Source organism: Pleurodeles waltl, chromosome 3_2 (assembly GCF_031143425.1).
Source record: "Pleurodeles waltl isolate 20211129_DDA chromosome 3_2, aPleWal1.hap1.20221129, whole genome shotgun sequence".
NCBI classification, from domain to species: Eukaryota; Metazoa; Chordata; class Amphibia; order Caudata; family Salamandridae; genus Pleurodeles; species Pleurodeles waltl.
Genome location: NC_090441.1, coordinates 187,518,483 through 187,538,191, shown reverse-complemented (window position 1 = coordinate 187,538,191; position 19,709 = coordinate 187,518,483). Strand labels below are relative to the sequence as shown.

Here is a 19,709-nt window from a genome sequence, read left to right as displayed (position 1 = left end):
CCCTTTCTTGCCAGCCACGCTGTGGAGTACTTGGACGCGTGTGATGGAGCATTGTCCTGCATGAAAATCATGTTTTTCTTGAAGGATGCAGACTTCTTCCTGTACCACTGCTTGAAGAAGGTGTCTTCCAGGAACTGGCAGTAGGACTGGGAGTTGAGCTTGACTCCATCCTCAACCCGAAAAGGCCCCACAAGCTCATCTTTGATGATACCAGCCCAAACCAGTACTCCACCTCCACCTTGCTGACGTCTGAGTCGGACTGGAGCTCTCTGCCCTTTACCAATCCAGCCACGGGCCCATCCATCTGGCCCATCAAGACTCACTCTCATTTCATCAGTCCATAAAACCTTAGAAAAATCAGTCTTGAGATATTTCTTGGCCCAGTCTTGACGTTTCTGCTTGTGTGTCTTGTTCAGTGGTGGTCGTCTTTCAGCCTTTCTTACCTTGGCCATGTCTCTGAGTATTGCACACCTTGTGCTTTTGGGCACTCCAGTGATGTTGCAGCTCTGAAATATGGCCAAACTGGTGGCAAGTGGCATCGTGGCAGCTGCACGCTTGACTTTTCTCAGTTCATGGGCAGTTATTTTGCGCCTTGGTTTTTCCACACGCTTCTTGCGACCCTGTTGACTATTTTGAATGAAACGCTTGATTGTTCGATGATCACGCTTCAGAAGCTTTGCAATTTTAAGAGTGCTGCATCCCTCTGCAAGATATCTCACTATTTTTTACTTTTCTGAGCCTGTCAAGTCCTTCTTTTGACCCATTTTGCCAAAGGAAAGGAAGTTGCCTAATAATTATGCACACCTGATATAGGGTGTTGATGTCATTAGACCACACCCCTTCTCATTACAGAGATGCACATCACCTAATATGCTTAATTGGTAGTAGGCTTTCGAGCCTATACAGCTTTGAGTAAGACAACATGCATAAAGAGGATGATGTGGTCAAAATACTAATTTGCCTAATAATTCTGCACTCCCTGTATATGTATATCAATTCTAAACAACTCATAAACCATAAAAAAAAACAAAAAACTTACCTTCAAATTTGTTGTTCAGTCAATCATTATTTAGACAGTAGTTGTTCAGTACTTCATTGTAGAGACTTTTTAGTTGTTTAGCAGTAGTGGTTCAGGCAAGTAGTTGCTTAGGACCTAGTTGTTCAGGATGTTTCCCAAATATGTCAATTTATGGCCAGAGTATTGAGCATGTTTTGCAAACCAATGGGAGTTAGATTCATAAGAACAATGTCATCTGCATGCTGGAGTGACGTCAGCCAGTGCTGTCCCACTTGTGGGGGGTGTGAATGTGCCTCATCCGGAGCTGGACTCAAGTCAGAGATGAACAGAGCGAGTAATGTGGGTGCGAGGCCACCGCCTTGTTATAAACCTCGACCTGTTGGGATGGCTGTGGATAGGCCCTTATTTGTGCCCAGACCAACCTTCGTCCATGTTTCAGAGCACAATAGCTGTACTGCCCACAGGAGGTTGGCTGGGATGTTCCATGAAGCTAATTTGCACCACAGCAAGTTCCTGTCCACGTGATCAAAGGCTTTTGAAAAAATCAATGAAAGGAGTTGTTTTTCTGAGTTTGTTTCGATGTTAGGGTGCTGAGCGCAACTAGTTTATCTATTGTACTCTTGCTGGGACCAGACCCTGTTTGATTGCATGATATCCAACCTGATTCCTCCATCCAGTTTTTCAGGTCCGGCAAGAGGATTCCAGCGAAGATGTTTTGTTTTGATGACTAATAGTGTGATTAAACGGTAAATATCTGGGGCCCGTAGGGGCTTTTTTATTAGATCGGGACTAAGGTTGACCCTCACCCGAAATTGTATAGGGAAAACGTGTTTTATGGTTCCCTTTTTGTTCGGTCCCCACTTGATGGATCACCCTGAAACTTCCCAGGAAAGAACTGAGGTGGATGAACCTTTTTATGGAAAGTTCTGTAAAGATTCGTCAAACTGCACCAAAGTTATTAACAAACCAAAAACTCAATTTCCAATGGAAACCTATGGGCCTTATTGCGAGTCTGGCGGTCTTCAGACTGTGAGACTCACGGTCGGACCGCCACACAGGTGGTCTAACTGCCACATTACAACCCTGGCAGTCTGACTGCCAGGGGACCGCCACCACCGCCAGGGTCAAGGATTCTGACGTGGTGGTGGCAGTCGGAGTCATGCTCAGCAATGGCGGCTCTGAGTTCGGTGCCGCCGTGCTGATCACAAGCCCTTTTTCCGCCAGACTTTTCATGGCGGGTCACCTCCATTAAAAGGCTGGCAGAAAGGCAGTACTGGGGGCCACAGTGGGGGTCCTGCACTGACATGGCAAGAGGCAGTACAGGGCCCCCCCATCCCCAGCACCCTCGGAATACACACTGTCTGCTATGGCAGACACTGTGTATTCGGAGGGTGCTAGGAGCACCCTCTGTGCAATGGCATTGGCCTCGGCTCCTCGCTGCATGGTTTCCACTGGGCTGACTGACAGAAACCTCAGTTTTCTGAGGTTTCCGCTGGTCAGCCCAGTGAAACCTTGTAGTAGGGCTGAGGGAGCAACCGTCGGCTCCCTCCCTGGCGGTCTTCTCTCCACGGGGCTGGTGGGCCAGCAGTCGGCCCACCAACCTCATAATGAGGCCCTATGTCACAGCCTTTGGAAGGACCCCTGAGGAGCCTGTCTGCTCCTCTGATCTGAAGGATGCATAAAGCTATGCCTTGGGTGTTAGGAAGGGTCTTAGGTATAACCATCTGTTTGACATGCTTCACCCCCACCCCTTTTCATTAGGATGCAGATGCGAACAGCTGAGACAGACACCTTTAGGGGAGCAAATGCTTCATGGCCACATTCACGCAAAAATGAGCAAACTGCCTGTCACAGCGTCTGCCATCAAATGATCACTGGAGAGGCACAAAGTAGGAACTTAATAAACACTCATGCACTGTATTTTGGATTTCCCATTACTCAGTGATAAACAAAAGCTGTACCACTTTGCAATTTATTATTGTTAGACTTGTTTACAAAGGTGTTTGAGTGAAACACAGAAAAGAGCTACTGTAAGTCTATGAAGTCAAATTTGATTTTATAAGACTTAGCTGTAAAAAACTTTAGAAAAGAGACAGAATTCTAGTATGCCCACGTAAGGGTAAATATAAGCACCGTTGGTAGTATTATTATTATTAGGTCTTATATAGCGCATTGCTACCCAACAAGGGTTTCCAGGCGCTTAGCTAAAGGTAGGAACTAGTCAGAGATAGAAAATAGGTCAGAACAACTAGGTTTTAAGATTTTCATGGAAAATGGTCAGCGATTGGCCGCTTCTCAGTGAGTTGGACAATGTGTTCCAAAGCTTGGGGTCCAAGTATGAGAAGGAATGACCATCCATATGGACCTTTTTGACTCTGAGGACCGTACAGAGGTAGCGATTACTCGACCAAAGGGATCAATTTGGGTGGTATGGTTCCACTAGCTCTTGCAAGTAGACTGGGCCAGCATACCTAGGAAGAAGCAACAGAGTCCTTCTGTGCTGAGGAGCTGCGGAAAGCTGTCTGCAGAGCTCAGCGCTGCAGTAACACCTAAGTATCTTATAATACCCTCCTGGAGTAGGGTATCACTTACACTTCCTGAGGTCTGGGAGCACAGGGCTGGCTGATGCCTTAAACTTGGGCCAATACAGGGATCTTGTGAGGAGATGTCAGAAGCAGTATATACATTCTGCAGAGCAGAAGGCACAAAGTATATGGATGTGTCCTGGCCTAGGACAAGTAGCTTCTTTACACCAAGATGTGGTGGGCCTGGTCTCAGACCTTATAGAGGGTAAGGAACTGCAAGAGTTGGCCCTGGAGGTCAGTAGTTTTTGGTTGAAGGAAGCATACACAGACCAGAGTGAGCAGCTAGGTTGACAATAGTGATAAGGCAAGTAGCCCATCCGCTTATATCAGATCTCTCTCTATCTGACTTTCGATCCATAATCCAAGCATTGCCGTCTCAAAAATGGATTATGGCCTCAGAAGAGCCATGAGCTCCTCAGCTCCTCAGAAAGGCCCCCTCCATTTCAGGCGCTTGCCTAACACTTAATACCAGATCATGTGATCATTCTACCCCCAATGTGGGAGACCTTGAGGCAAGGATCACATTTAAACCCGTGTGTTGGCAGCCTACCTCTCTTCATTCCTAAGTACTCAATTCTGATGGGTCAAGAAGTTTAAGGAAGTAAATATATCCATTTTGAACACTAGAAATTCAAACCCCACCAGGTTTCACTTCAATCCTTCTCTGGTGCAGCCCCTACACTCTGGAACTCTCCCCTTGACAAGTTCAGATGAGTAGACCTTGGCATTTTCAGAAAATTACTTAATTTACACCTTTGCGACTACCTTCATCCTTAGTCTTCCTTGTTTTTCATTGCCCCCTCCCCCCTGTTCTTTCCCCTTTTTACTTTTCAGTCTGTCTAGCCGGCCTCTGTTTTTTCTCCCTGCTGAAATGTTCATTATTGTTATATGTGAATTCATTTGTTTTTCTTTTCATTTACTGTTTGCTGTTATGTGCACACCTGGGTCTCGAAATTCCTTTGCCTCGTTCCTCTGTATGTTTATGGAACTGCTCAGTGACTTGCAATATCCTTATAATGTACTGGGGGTACTTTACCCCTTATATATAAGAAAATGTAACTAAATAAATAAATACATCCAGGTGATCCAGAGACACCCTCGTGCCCCAGGTGCTAACCATGACCCTGCAAGCGCAGCACTGCTGAAAACAGCGGTAATTGATGTTGCAGGTATGGCAATAATCTGTTGTCGCTCTCTGTCCGCAGGTGGGATCGCGTCACTCAGTCATCGTGGGTGCTATGATGTGTATTTTTCTGGGAGTGTCCCCCAAGGCGGTGGAGGTCCTGAGCACCATTCCAATGGCGGTACATGGTAATTAATCTATCTCTCTCTCTCTATATATATATATATATATATATGAATATATATATATATATATATACACAGACATACATACATACAACTTGTGGCGGTCGCTACTAGGTATAGTTAGGACCATGTTTTCATAGAAAAAGCATTTTTTTACTTGCCTATATCTTTGGCACCATTTGACAAATCTTCACAAAATGTTCCAAAAAAAGTGCCCCGGTGATTCTTGTTGCGTATGGAAAGTTTTGGGGAGACCCGTCAAGTGGGGGCCGATAAAAGGGGGGTCAAAAAACTTGTTTCCCATAATAATTCCCTTAGGACCTTTAGACATAACTACAGCCCGCACCACTGGACAAAATTGCACCAAATTTAGCAGAAAGCTGGCTTTTGGTGCGCAGATTACACTTTCATTATTTGTTGTCAATCCATTCAGTAGTTTTTGAGATAGTAAAGGAAAAACAAATATGTATATCAGTGGCTGTGAACTCTTTGCAGCCACTTTGGGAAGATTATGAGCTCATGCAGGGGAATGCACAGCTCTGATTGACTGCCAACACTTCAACCAGGAAGTGTTGGCAGCCATCTTGATACTCGACTTCAACTGAGTCCCTCAAAATAAAATAAAAAAAAGAAAGGGGGCCAGGGTACAGACACCCTGAACCCTTAGCTCTGGTGCTGGGGTGCCACAGGGACCGAGCCAGGGCAGAAACGCATTGAAAAACATTTTTACTGCAAAATTCACCAATTTGTGGCCACAAAAAAAACAAGCGTGGGCTCCTGTGCTTGTTTTTCCTAAAGCCCCCAGGTGGGCCAGGTCCTGGGGGCATGTGATAAATAAGAAATGGGATGCACGGGGCCCCTCCTGGGTTTTGTACTGCCCCAGGAACCGCCATCTTCCCAGAGCTTATTTTTAGCTTAAATGCGGGGACCACCACCTCTCTGGGGCAAACATGGAATTGTATGTGGGGAGGAGGGGGCATGGCCTCCTGCAGCCCTGGGGACCGCCACCTCCCAGGGGCATTTCTGTAATTGTATGCGGGGGCCGCATGGTGCCCCCCGCACTGGAACCACCACCTCACTGGGGCGAACATTAAAAAAAGAAAAGGAGGTCTGTTTTGGACCCTCACAGCCCAAGGGACCACCACCTCCCCAGGGCTATTACGTTGGAGGGGGCCCACACCGCCCCCCTCTAAGAGCCACAGATGGCCCTGGGGAACGCCACCACACAGGGCTGGCTCCTGCTATGTCCTGGGGTGCCCACCCCCAAGACATAGATGTTTGCTGGGGCTTTGCAGCAGCTTTGACAGCTGCTGCCAAGTCACAGCAAACACTCAGCTTTCAGCGGAGGTTTCCTCTGTTTCCCTGGCCACTGTGATGCAGGCAGGGACACAGAGGAAACAATTGCTCTCACAGAGAGGGAGCTGCTTTAGCAGCTCCCTCCCTGTGACAGCAATGCCAGCTCCTGCAATGCTGGCTCTTGCAGACAGTGAACATTGCAAGGGTGCTGGTGCACCCTGCACTCTACAGCATTGTCGCCAGCTTGATTACGAGCCAGAGACAATGCTGTAGGCTGTTTTTCCGCTAGGCTAGTGGGCAGAAACCACTATTTCCGCCCGCTGACCTAGAGGGAAACTCTTAATGGACCTGGCAGGGAGGTAGCCAGTATGGCGGCAACCTCCCCATCTGAAGTTCAGCAGACGGTGTAAACCGTTCCCCTGCACTCATAATCAGGCCCTTTGACTATTATATATATATATATATCAACACTTAATACTTACCGGTAAAATACTTCCAAAATACATGTACATTTTTTACCAGGAGTATGCCTTTACCATTCATGCCTTTACTTCAAAATTTATTGTAAAGGCACCTGTGTTAAAGGGATACTTGTGGTAAAAAAAACTTCCTGGTAAAAACAGATGTTGTAAAGAGAGTTTCGTTGTAAAGCCTTCGTTGTAAAGGCTTCCGTGGTTTTGCTGCCGTCATTAATGCTGTTTCCCGTTTTTATACTGGAAATGTTTTAGTTCTTTTCATTCTACTAAGTTGCACCGGATATGTTACCAGCCTACCGTATCATAACAGATATGTCATACTACATCACAGATGCCAGCACTATGCCATATCACTTAAAAACACTTTCACCATATGAGTTCAGAGTTGGGATGCTGTCACCCTTCTGTTTCACCCTACCGGTGCTACATCCCAGTACACGTGTCATCAGCATGCCGTATCATGCTAGAGATGCTTACAGCCTTCAACATGGAGCTTGAAATGCAATAAGAATGTTACTGCACACCACAAATACTGTCACCATGTTGTTTCACCGCAGAAATGCTATCTACACCAGTGGTTCCCAACCTTTTGACTTCTGTGGACCCCCACTTTATCATTACTGGAACCCCGGGACCCCCAATGAATCAATATTGTGATCCGGGGACCCCTCCCCATGAGTCATTACTGAAAGCTGGGGACCTAATCTGTTGATACTATTTAATTTTCTAAACTGTTGTGGACCCTCTGAAGAGGCTTCGCAGACCCCCAGGGGTCCCTGGACCACAGGTTGGGAACCACTGATCTACACATTAAACGACAGAAGAGATATCACCATAGAGATGTGCTCATTGTGTAACATGAAGGGGCATATTTATACTCTGTTTGCACCGAATTAGTGTCATTTTTTTTAACTCTAATTCGGTGCAAAACTAACTCCATATTTATACTTTGGTGCTAGACCCCTCTAGCACCAAATTTATGGAGTTAAAGTCATTTTTTGAAAGTGGAGACCTACTTTGCCTTAATGAGATGCAAGGTAGGCGTTCCCGTGCAAAAAATTACTCTATGGCCTTAACGCCATATTTAGGGGCATATTTATACTCTGCGGCATATTTATACTCTGTTTGCACCGAATTAGTGTCATTTTTTTTCACTCTAATTCGGTGCAAAACTAACTCCATATTTATACTTTGGTGCTAGACCCATCTAGCACCAAGGCCCTGATTTAAACTTTTTTTGCACCGCATTAACGTCATTTTATGACACAAAAGTGGCGCAAACTTACAAAATATTGGCCCTTATTTATACTTTTTGCTGCAAAACTGCACTAACTCAGTTTTGCACCAAAAAGTTTAGCACCGGCTTGCAACATTTCTGTGCTCCAGCCGGGCACCATATTTATGGAATGGTGCAAGCCGGTGCAAAGGGTAGGCTAGAGTTTTTAAAAATGACTTTAGTCGGGTGGGGCTGGCAGTATGGAAGAAGAGGGTTTAGCACCAAAAAATGGCTTTAGGCAGGTTAGAGAAAAAAAAAATGACTCTAACCAGATTAGGGTCATTTGGGGTGCTAAACCTACCATGCCACATGACTCCTGCCTTAGAAAAGGCAGGAGTCATGCCCACCACCCCAGTGGCCAGCACAGAGGACAGGGCTACCCTGGGCATGGCCATTGCACCCGGTGCCATGTATGGGGGCCCATTTCAGGGCCCCCTATGGCACTTTCAAAAATAAAATGCACTTACCTGTACTTACCTGGGATGGGGTCCCCCATCCTCGCAGTCCCTCTAGTGTGGGTGGGGGTGCCCCTAGGGCCTAGGGAGGGCACCTCTGGGCTTATTCCATGGTGTTCCACCATGTAAATAGGGCCACAGGTCCCCTAACACCTGCCCTGACCCAGGTCTTAAAAAATGGGGCAAAGCAAGCTTTGCCCCATTTTTTGACCCCTCCTCCCTCCCTTGCACCATTTTTACATGGGAGTATAAATATGGTGTTAAGGCCATGGAGTCATTTTTTTGCACGGGAACGCCTACCTTGCATCTCATTAAGGCAAGGTAGGTTTCCACTTCCAAAAAATGACTTTAACTCCATAAATTTGGTGCTAGACGGGTCTAGCACCAAAGTATAAATATGGAGTTAGTTTTGCACTGAATTAGAGTTAAAAAAAAATGACGCTAATTCAGTGCAAACAGAGTATAAATATGCCCCTTAGCGTCAAAAAAATGATGTTAATCTGGTCAGAATCATTTATTTTGACTCAAAACTGCCTAACGTAATTTTTTTTTAAGCTAGCCTACCCTTTGCACCGGCTTGCACCATTCCATAAATATGGTGCCCAGCTGGTGCTAAAAAATGGTGCAAGCCGGTGCAAAACTTTTTGGGGCAAAACTGCCTTAGTGCAGTTTTGCACCAAAAAGTATAAATAAGGCCTTAAATTCCATACATCATATTGCCTTTTCACACTGGAGATGCTACTAATATATTGTTTGACACTGGAGCATGTCAAGTCAAATCAAGAAAACTTTATTTCGGCCAAAAGGCCATAAAAGTCAGAATACATTCACATGATATATACAGTTAAACATTTTAAAATGGCCTCCTGATACAGTTTAAATAGACATGAATAGCACAATAACAAATACATCAAAAATGTCAATAAACAGCTTACAAATGACTCGCTGATGGTATTATTCCATATAACAGTCAGATACTTAGGGGCAGATTTAAAAGCCCCCAGTGCCTCCTTGCGCCACATTAGTGTAATTTGTTTATGCTAATGTGGCTCAACGAGGCCAAATTTTCCACTGCAAATTTACAAAATGACGCAATGCATGCATTTTGCCAATTTGTAACCCTTTGCGCTACATTGTTCCTGCACCAGGCATAATGTCTGCAAAGGGGGCATCCCCCCATTGGGGGGGAGGGGTGAAAAAATGGCGCAACGAAATCTAAGAGATTTCTATGCGTAATATGTTTCTGCACTTTTAACGCCTGCTCAGAGCAGGCATTAAAAGGAGGCACACCATTGTCTACAATGGGCTTTGCAGGATTCGCGTCAACATTATTGACACTAATCCTGCAACGCTCCGAACTAGCATAAAGATTTTTCACACTAGTTCCCCTAACTACTGCCATGGTGTACCAAAGCTTTGATACAGTGTACACATGGTGGCGTTAGGGGGGCACTAAAGGGCGCAAGAAGAGTGGTGCTGCACTGGGTGCAGTCACACTTTTCTTAAATCTGGCCCTTAAACTGCATCACTATACACACTAAGGAACATATCGTAACACGCCTCATTTACGAGACCCTAGCGGCACACTGCACCACCGGAGTGTCATTTTTTTTAAGCTACGTGGCACATTGTGGCAGCCCATATTTATAAGGCTATGCAAAGCCACCTTGCGTGGCTTATCATGGGCTGCTAAATATGGCCCCCTTTCAGGCATAACACTGTGTGAAACGGGCGCTCTATGGGTGTTGCTGTTGGTGTTCCTACGCAACACCCATGGAGCCCGAAGGAATCTGAGGAATTCCTAGATTTACAAGTCAGGAATACGTCAGATGCTTACACCACCTCAGGGGTGGCGTAAGACTGACGCAATGGGGAGAAATATCTTTATTTCTCCCTGTTTTTTCCTCTCTCTAGGAGTGCTGCATTCTGCAGCACACGTAGAAAGAGGAAAACACCTCCTGTGATTGTTTTTGTGGAGAAGTGTGGCTCAATGGTTAGAGCGGCAGACCCTGAAGCAGAGATCTGGCTCAAGACCAGGGTTCAAGTCCTGCTTCGGCAGGTCTTGGGCTCAATTCCCCTTGACCAGATAATTCTCGCCTCGGTGCCTAATCTAATTCATGGGTCCCACTCTGCAACTCTGGGCAATAGCTTGCTTAATGTCCACAACGGCCCCAACAGCGCTTGGATGCCTGGCTTCACCCTGGGGGTGCTCAGGAGTGGGCACCTCACAGGGAAAAAGCCAGGAGGGGTTCCATAGCGGTATGAGTACAGCGCCTTGAGACCCTAACGGGTGAGTAGTGCGCTATACAAGTGCTAATTTATATTTACACAAAAACAATCATCCTCACAACGCTGGCACCCTCGCGCCATTGTGCAAGAGTGCCTGCGTTGGCGCTAGGCAGGGGGAGAGGACAGAAGTGTGCCATATCTTGTAGATACGACGCATTTCTGCCCTTTCCCTGTGGCGCAGCGCAGCAAGGCACTTGGCACTTGGCCTCCTAAATGAGACTCTTAGTGTCAAATTGTATCATAGGATACGGTTAAAGTGAAGTGTATTTTGATATAAATGAAATTAAAAAAACACAAAATCTGTGGCTATTTACAGATCCATTCAGGGTACTCTACTCAATTCAAATCTGACCTTAAAAGAACACAAGGGTAGATATAAAACAGTTTAAAAAGTTGAACTGTGCAACTAATCGTACAAACAAGTAATAAAACAGGATTTTATCAAAGAAATTGTCAGGTTCTTATAAAACGATACTCCACTATTCTTATAAAAAACTTTGCATCCCAACTCATTTAAAGTCCCCTTTGTACAGGCAGTTCTAGTAATCCAGACTAAAAAAACAAACCACCTGTCAGAGGAGGATCACTCCCCCACAATGCTCCTAGCTTTTACGACAGAGGAGAAAAAATCGATGCATTTTGTGGCACATATTAGATCAGTTTGGAGGAACTGCAAGTATATTAATGCTTTCTTGCATTGTGTAATATTAAGAGCCTTTAAAAGTGGAATTAATATACAAGTTCTATGCTCATGATATAAGCCACAAAAGAGTACCACGTATAACTGAGACTGGGGTGTAGGAGAATCACAATGGCATAATGCTATCTCTTTTGCTGTGTATCTATTAGAAGGATAGGTCAGAAAAATGGGCCAGGCCCAGCCTGAACCTTACCAGGTACAATCTGAAATGCTGTGCCACCTTTAAAAGATACTGCTCAGTATTAGGCATCGTACATTAGGGGAAATAAACTTCCACCATTCCCTTGCCTAATTTGATCTTGCACCTTTTTTCCACTGTCAGGCTTACAAGTTCTCTTTCGACCAATGATCTGACCTCCATGTTTATAGACACCGGGTTGGTGAATAGCTCAGCTCTATCAATAGTTCCAAAAGTTTTCTTGACATACTTTAGCCACTTGCTCTTACGTACCCCGTCAAGTTTTACACAATCAGAAATCAGATTTTGAGCTAACACTGCTTCAGGCCTGGACCAAACTGAAAGCCACAATAATATTGGGGCCATCCTTACTGTGTCTCCCAGAAACGTCAGTCCTAGTTCTTCGTGAGCTATAATGGCAGGTGTACTACCAGGAAGTGACAGCAACCATCTCAGAAATGTGTTCTCACTAACCTGTACCGATGACGAGTCGATGTACCCCCACACTACTGCGCAGTATGTGGCAACAGAGATAGGCCTAGCTTTGTAAATAGTGATAATCACATCAAGGGGCACAGAGCCTAACCTGGAGACAAACATGCAGAGATGCTACTCCCTGCTCAAGCAGTGTGACCCTAACAGCTTCGAGATGGCCCCATGTGCTGCTACTGTCAAAGGCTGCCCCAGATGGGAAAATGTAGAAGCACATTTAGGGGGAGGATCTCCAACATGGAAGGGAGCAATCCTGCTTCTTAGACGACCTCATATAGTGGCATAAGACTTTGCTTAGTTTGTAGAGAAGTCCGAGGCAGATATAAAATACGCAAAGCTGTCTAACAAATTCTGAAGGCCCTTACCTGTTCGTGCCATAAGGATGCAGTCATCAGCATTCATAAGAACAGGTTGGTGTTGCGTCCCAATTCTTGGAGGATCTGCTGCAGCATTAGCGAAAAAATCCTCCAGGCCATTAATATAAAAACTAAAAAGAGAGGGTGCCAAAATGCACCCTTGCCTGACCCCCTCCCTAATCTTGATCTAAGGAGTGCATTTCCCATTGATCCCATACCTGATCCTGCCTTCTACATCAGCATGCAGTTGTGCCAAAAGATGTTAGATTTTAGGGTTACCTCCCCGCATGATCGACATATCCCACAGCTTGCCCCCGATGACATTATCAAAGGCCGTACCTAGGTCCAGGAACCCCAAGAAGAGACAACCTTGTTTGACTGTCCCCTACTTATCCACCAGAAAATGCTGATTCAAACATTGGTCTGAAGTTCCCAGAGCCCGTCTGAAGCAATACTGGGCATGTGGCAAAATACTTTTGTCAATAATCCAACCTTCCAGTTGGTCTAAAAGAATTCTGCACAAAACATTGGCTGTAGCATCAATCGGTGATATAGGACAATAGCAGTGGGGATCATTTCTGTCACCTTTTTCTAAAAATTAGGACAATAGTGGCCCTAGACCAAGCAACAGGCGGAGCAATCCTTGTCACATGCCTAACAACATTCACTAGACTTGGGGCTCACAACACCAGGTTGCCTTTAGAAAGATCAACAGAGACCCCATCTGGACCCGGGGCTTTATTCGACGGACATCTGTTGATGGCCAGAATTCCATCCCCTAGATTAATATTTGGCTCATCTTTGTCTGCCACACCAAGTGCATCAATACAAAAGATATAGCCAGGGGCTTCCAACTCATTACAGTCATATAAATGATCGACCCAAACATGCTCCGGGATGCAGACCTCTATACCACTGATAGAATTAAACGAAAAAAGGGGATATTAACTACTTTCCAAAACTGAGACGCATCAGAGACATTAACCAACTGCTCCCACGCCTCGTCTCTAATTTCACTTTTCCTAGCTCTAATAGTTTCTTTATAAAACAACCTGCAAGTCCTTATTGGATCCTAGGATATGTTTTCAGAGCCTGCATAGGACCACCATGAGCACGTGAGTATACCTTGTCAAACCATTTAACAAGCCTTAGAACGTCTAGTGGACGTTACTAAGTGTTCCTTGGCCAACTCGCATATGTCCGCAAAGACACCCAGGATAGGCCCTGGGTCAGGATTACCACTAAGGCAGAATTCAAACTTGTCCCTGTTATTCCCCACCAATTGTACCAAAACATCCTCAGGGTCAATATCCCTCCGTTTCCTTTGCACACCCCTATTTCTTGTGGAATCAATCGAGCAACCCATCCTGTCTCCACATGTCCTAGAAGGACCAAAGTTGAGGCTGAGCACCAGTCGGTTATGGGCACTCAAGGCACTATCTTGAACCTGAAAGTCAATAACTTTACTGGCCCATGCCTTAGCTACTGCAACAAAATAAATGACTGACCCTTCACCCCTCCCTGTCTAACTTATCACCGCATGGGTTACGCTCAAAGTGCGGAAAGTTGGAAGAGTCTCTATCGGCTCACCCACACACACGGTTATCCCCAATACAGCAAAGCTTGAGGTTAAAAATCACCCCCACACACACACACACACAAATGTAGAATCACCCTTTAAACCTGCTACCATCTCGTCTAGGTTGTGTACAAGAGAGTCCACAGTTTGGACATTACTTCTGGCAAAAGTTATTATGATAAAAATGAATAGGTATGATTAAGGAGCGCCCAGTCATAGACAGGGCTGCCAACGGAAGGAAGGGAGAGTCCTCCCGCACCTCCACTCCTTCAACTGCCAAATAGTGGTAAGTGCCCCCGCTGCAACGCCCAGCGGGAGATGTGTAGCAGGAGATGAAACAGACAATAACACATTCATACATATATTAGACTTCACCCAAGCTTCCTGAAAACAAACTATCTGTTGTTTGGACATCAGTGTTACCCAATTATTACCTGACTCTGCCATTAATGCTCACAATGTTCCAGAAGAGTGCATTCAAATCAGATGTTGGACACCGGTTGCCTCCTGAGTCAGGGGTTCTGCCATAAGGGAATGACCCACGTCAACTTGACCTCCCAACAAAGGAGTAGCCAGGTGTTCCACGTGGGCCTCATTGCCAACAAAGCACTGGGATAGCCACTAGGAATAACCCCACCTATACGGGCAGCCTCGGCCTGCCGCAGATGGGCGCAGACAGGTCAGCTCTTGGCCCGGTCTTTGCCTTGGCGCGTCCAATGTTGCAGGGGCCTGGGATGCTTTTCAAAACACCTCTGGGTGCAAGGGTGACATAGGCCACCTTCCTGCCGCAATTCCAGTTGGGCCGGGTAGTCTTGGTTCCCCGGTCAGTTATCAGCGCATCCCACACTGCGGGGGCCTGGGATGCTTTGCAAAGCACCTCCCGGCGCATGCGTGATGTAGGCATCCTTCCAGCTGCAATCTCAGCTGGGCCATGTAGTCTCGGTGCCCCAGTCAGCTATCAGCATGTCCCCCATGTCATAATCTAGATTCTATAGTTTTATTATTCTACATCACTGATGCATTCAACTTTGTTACACCGTGCAAGAGATTTTTCATTATGTGGTACCATAAAAGAGAAGCTTTCCGCTTCTTGTGCATACCAGAGACGTCAGCATTGTGCTTTCTTACACTATAAATTATGTCAAATAGTGCAACATTTAACTGTACGAACTTTCAATTTGGGAAAAAGCAGTGGCTATTTGCATTCTTACCTTGTGTAAATGGAAATAATTCGCGATCCGAGCTAGGTGCTAATAGGTTGGTTCACAAATGCTAAATCCCAGTAGGTTGCAATTGATCTACCTCATAAATATTAATGAGTAAGTCACAAATTGTGACTCACTACGCTTGTATGCCACCACAGGCATCGTGAGCTGCATGTCTGGGATCCCATTTATATACAGAAGACTTTTCTTTCTAAATGCAGCCTGTTTTCCTTAAAAGTCACAAGGCTGCATTGAAAACGAAGTGTGTTTTTTTCAAGTTTGTGTGAGAGCTGGGCCACTGCCTACTCCCCACTCCCCAACAAACACTTTTTTACGTTCTCTCCAACTTGGGAGTCAGTAACTTTTCAATATCTTGCAATGGGATTTCCCTTGATTTTTTTTTATATATTTAAGGAATCACTATTTGGATGGGACGCTCTATACACATCCCTTCCAAATAGCTATTTGTTATGCTTTTCTAAAACCGTTTTGGGATTCGATAACCTGTTACCGAATCGCGAAATGGGCTTAGTACATTTAAAGGTCTTTCTGCAGTCACACACCCTGTGATTTTGTGAGTCTTTCCAACTGCTAAAAGGCTTTGTTTATGAATCCAGATCTTCACACCCATGAGAAGTAATTCAGGGTTGACAGAAGGCTCAAGGTCTAAGACCTTCACAAAGCAGCAGGTGTCAATGGAGCAGTGTTTTAACTCCCTTCTTGCCCCTTGTAGGTGGTGTTCTGTGTGTGACGTATGGATTGGCAGTGGGTGTGGGCATCTCCTTCTTCCAGTATGCCAACATTGACTCCGGGAGGAACATCTTCATCGTGGGATTCACCATGTTCATGGCCCTGCTGGTGCCGCGTTGGCTGACCGCCGCCCCAGATTACCTGTCCACAGGTTAGTAACAGGTAACACTTCTTATTCCACATGGTAATAAGGAATAAGTGAATGGTACAAAACATTGAGTGCTATTGGGTCAGGTGCATCTATGATGTACGCCTATGCCCACACTGTGAGCAGAGTCTGTCTGATGGTTCTCAGAGAGGTCCAGGGATGCTGTGGATGCTGTGCATGATGGTTGCAGGGTTCAGGAGTTAGTAGGGGGTGCTCTGCCACCGTCATCCCTCATGGATGGAAAGGCACAGTCTGGGGTTTCAGATCCAAAAACACGCAGCTACAGTGTGGTATTAACTGGGGTTCTTGTACGATGCTAGTATAAATGCTGCCACAGCCGCAGTGTGGCATTTCCTGAGGTTTCTACGCTATTATACTCAACACCACTCCACTGTACTCCACTCGATGCTATTCCACTGTACGCCACTCCATTCTATGCTATTACACTGGACGCAACTGTATGGTATTCCACTCTATCCCACTCCACTGTACGCTACTACACTATGCGCTATTACATTTTATGCCACTCCGATGGTATGATGCTAGGCAACACTGCTACAGTGTGGTATTAACTAAGGTTTCTGAGGTTCTTGTACGATGCTGGCAAACACTGCTACAGCCTCAGAGTGGTATTAATCAAAGTTCTTGTACAATGTGTAAACATCGCTACAGTCAGTGGAGGATTAACTTGGCACCTGGAAGGCGCTGGCAAACACTGCGACAGCAGTGTGGTATTAACTCAGGTACCTTCAGGATGTTGGGAAACACAGCTACATCCGCAGTGTAGCATGAACCACAGTCCACCAGTAATCTGGCAACAGTACTACACCTGACGTCAGCATTAAGTTCCTGGAGGACACGGGGGAGCTGACAAGCGTTGCTGCAGCCAGTGCTTTAAATGGGCAGGTACTGTCTGGTACTGAGTACTTGCCCTTCTCAGCACTGCTGCAATACATTTAACGGGAGAGTACCTACACTCCTCAGGAGCAAGCAGGTCCGGGCTGAAGAGAGCAGAGCAGCTCACCATAGAGGGAGGGTTCAAGCCTGTTTTACTGCAGGAAGATCCGGTTTGCCTTTGGGAGGGGGTGAATCCATGGCTGGCTTTAGGGCGGTGCGAGCGGTGCAGCCGTACCAGGTGCTGACCTGGATTGGGGGGGCATTGACCACAGGGGGCGCTGTGTTTAGCAATAATTTATTAAATTAGCAATTTAAAGGCACCTGCTGAAAAGCTCCTTGTGCGTCCAGCCTTTAGGAAACAATTAAAATGTTAAGATACCTCTTGTGGTTAATGTTCCTGCTAGAGAGAGAGATGGCAGTTTTGTCTAGCGGCAGCTTTGACTCCCTATAAAGTAGCCTAGAGGGTTAATGTGCCTGCTGCAAAGAGCAAAACTATATTTTATGTGGCTAACTGAGTGGATTAATAAAGTCAGTCTTTACAAGCGCTTTAAAACAAATGAATGCATGTGGGGCTTTGGACAGATGACAGGCACATTTGCCTGGTGCTAGAGAGTGAATCCGAGGGGGTGGTCATGGGGTGGGGGGGCACAAAAAAAAAACTGTCGCACAGGCCGCCACCAGCGCTAAAGCCAGACCTGGGTGAATCCACCTGTTGAGGGTGTTTGGGGGCTCCATGGTACTCTCTGTGCAAACACGCAAAGAGCTGCCTTGTACATAGTGCATCTCAGAGGGGTTCTTGTCACTGGGGCCATACATTCATGCAAGTGGGGACTACCCCCTTTCCATCACGCACACACATGACGTGCAGAAGGACTGCACAACCTTCTGTGCTCTGGGAACACAATATGCAGGTGCAAATACCTGCTGTGCCCCCCCGGCACTTAAATAACCCGGCCCGTCACCTCCAGGCAGGACACTGGGAGGGAAACCCCCTTCCTCCCACCATAGGCAGAAGGTAGAACTGTCCGATCTGAATCAACTTCCTGACCTGGTTAGTGATCAGAGGAATGCGCGAGGCTCCATTAGAATGGATCGGTGATGGGGAGTGAGTGACATAACACTGCAATATAGGAGGCCAGGGAGGAGGGAGTGAGTGACATACTAATGCAGTGTAGGTGGCCAGAGAGGTGGGAGTGAATGTCATTCCCCTGCAGTGCGGGAGGCCAGGGAGGTGGGAGTGAATGTCATCCCCTGCAGTGCGGGGGGGCAGGGAGGTGGTGGGAATAAATGGCATGCCAATGCTGTGTAGGAGGCCAGGGAGGTGGTGGGAATGAATGACATGTCACTGCAGTGTAGGTGGCCAGAGAGGTGGGAGTGAATGTCATTCCCCTGCAGTGCGGGAGGCCAGGGAGGTGGGAGTGAATGTCATCCCCTGCAGTGCGGGGGGGGGGGGGCAGGGAGGTGGCGGGAATGAATGGCATGCCAATGCTGTGTAGGAGGCCAGGGAGGTGGTGGGAATGAATGACATGTCACTGCAGTGTAGGAGGCAAGGGAGGTGGGAGTGAATGTCATACCCCTGCAGTGCGGGAGGCCAGGGAGGTGGGAATGAATGACATTCTACTTCAGAGCAGGAGGCCAGGGAGGTGGGAATAAATGTCATACCCCTGCAGTGCGGGAGGCCAGGGAGCTGTGGATAAATGTCATACCCCTGCAGTGCGGGAGGCCAGGGAGCTGGGAATGAATGACATGCCACTGCAGTGCAGGAGGCCAGGGAAGTGGGAGTAAATGTCATGCCCCTGCAGTGCGGAAGACCAGGGAGGTGGGAATGAATGACAATCCACTGCACTGTAGAAGGCCAGGGAAGTGGCGGGAATGACATGCTAATGCAGTGTAGGAAGCCAAGGAAGAGTTAATGAATGACATGGCACTGCAGTGTTGGAGGCCAGGGAGGTGGTGGTAATGAATGACATACCACTGCAATGTAGGAGGCCAGGGAGGTGGTGGGAATGAATTACATGTCAATACAGTCTAGGAGGCCAGTGAGGTTGTGGGAATGAATGACATGCTACTGCAGTGTAGGAGGCCAGAGAGGTGAGAGTGAATGACATGTCACTGCAGTGTAAAAGCCAGGGATGTGGGAATGAATGACATGCCACTGCAGTGCAGGAGGCCGGGGAGGTGGAAGTGAATGTCATGCCACTGCAGTGCGGGAGGCCAGAGATGTGGGAATGAATGACATGCCAGTGCAGTGCAGGAGGCAAGGGAGGAGGGAGTGAATGACATGCCACTGCAGTGTAGAAGGCCAGGGATGTGGGAGTGAATGACATGCCACTGCAGTGTAGGAGGCCGGGGAGGAGGGAATGAATGACATGCCACTGCAGTGTTGGAGGCCAGGGAGGAGGGAGTGAATGACATGTCACTGCAGTGTAGGAGGCCAGGGAGATGGGAGTGAATGACATACCACTGCAGTGTAGAAGGCCAGGGATGTGGGAATTAATGACATGCCACTGCAGTGTAGAAGGCCAGGGATGTGGGAATTAATGGCATGCCACTGCAGTGTAGAAGGCCAGGGAAGTGGGAATGAACGACATTCCACTGCAGTATAGGAGGCCAGAGAGGTGGTCGGAATGTGTGGCCTGCCACTTCATTGTAGGAGGTCAGGAAACTGAATGAATGACATGCCACTGCAGTGTTGGAGGCC

At 46.8% G+C, this 19,709-nt stretch overlaps 1 protein-coding gene across 2 annotated transcripts in view; it reads left to right on the top strand.

Annotated features, from left to right (window-relative positions):
* Window positions 1-19,709, top strand: part of SLC23A3 (solute carrier family 23 member 3) — a 119,283-nt gene that overhangs the window by 64,926 nt on the left and 34,648 nt on the right. For both annotated transcript variants that reach the window (XM_069227138.1, XM_069227137.1), the window contains 2 exons: window positions 4,809-4,914; window positions 15,947-16,114. In XM_069227138.1, the coding sequence (XP_069083239.1) occupies window positions 4,809-4,914; window positions 15,947-16,114 (274 nt within the window). The remainder of the gene's footprint in view (window positions 1-4,808; window positions 4,915-15,946; window positions 16,115-19,709) is intronic.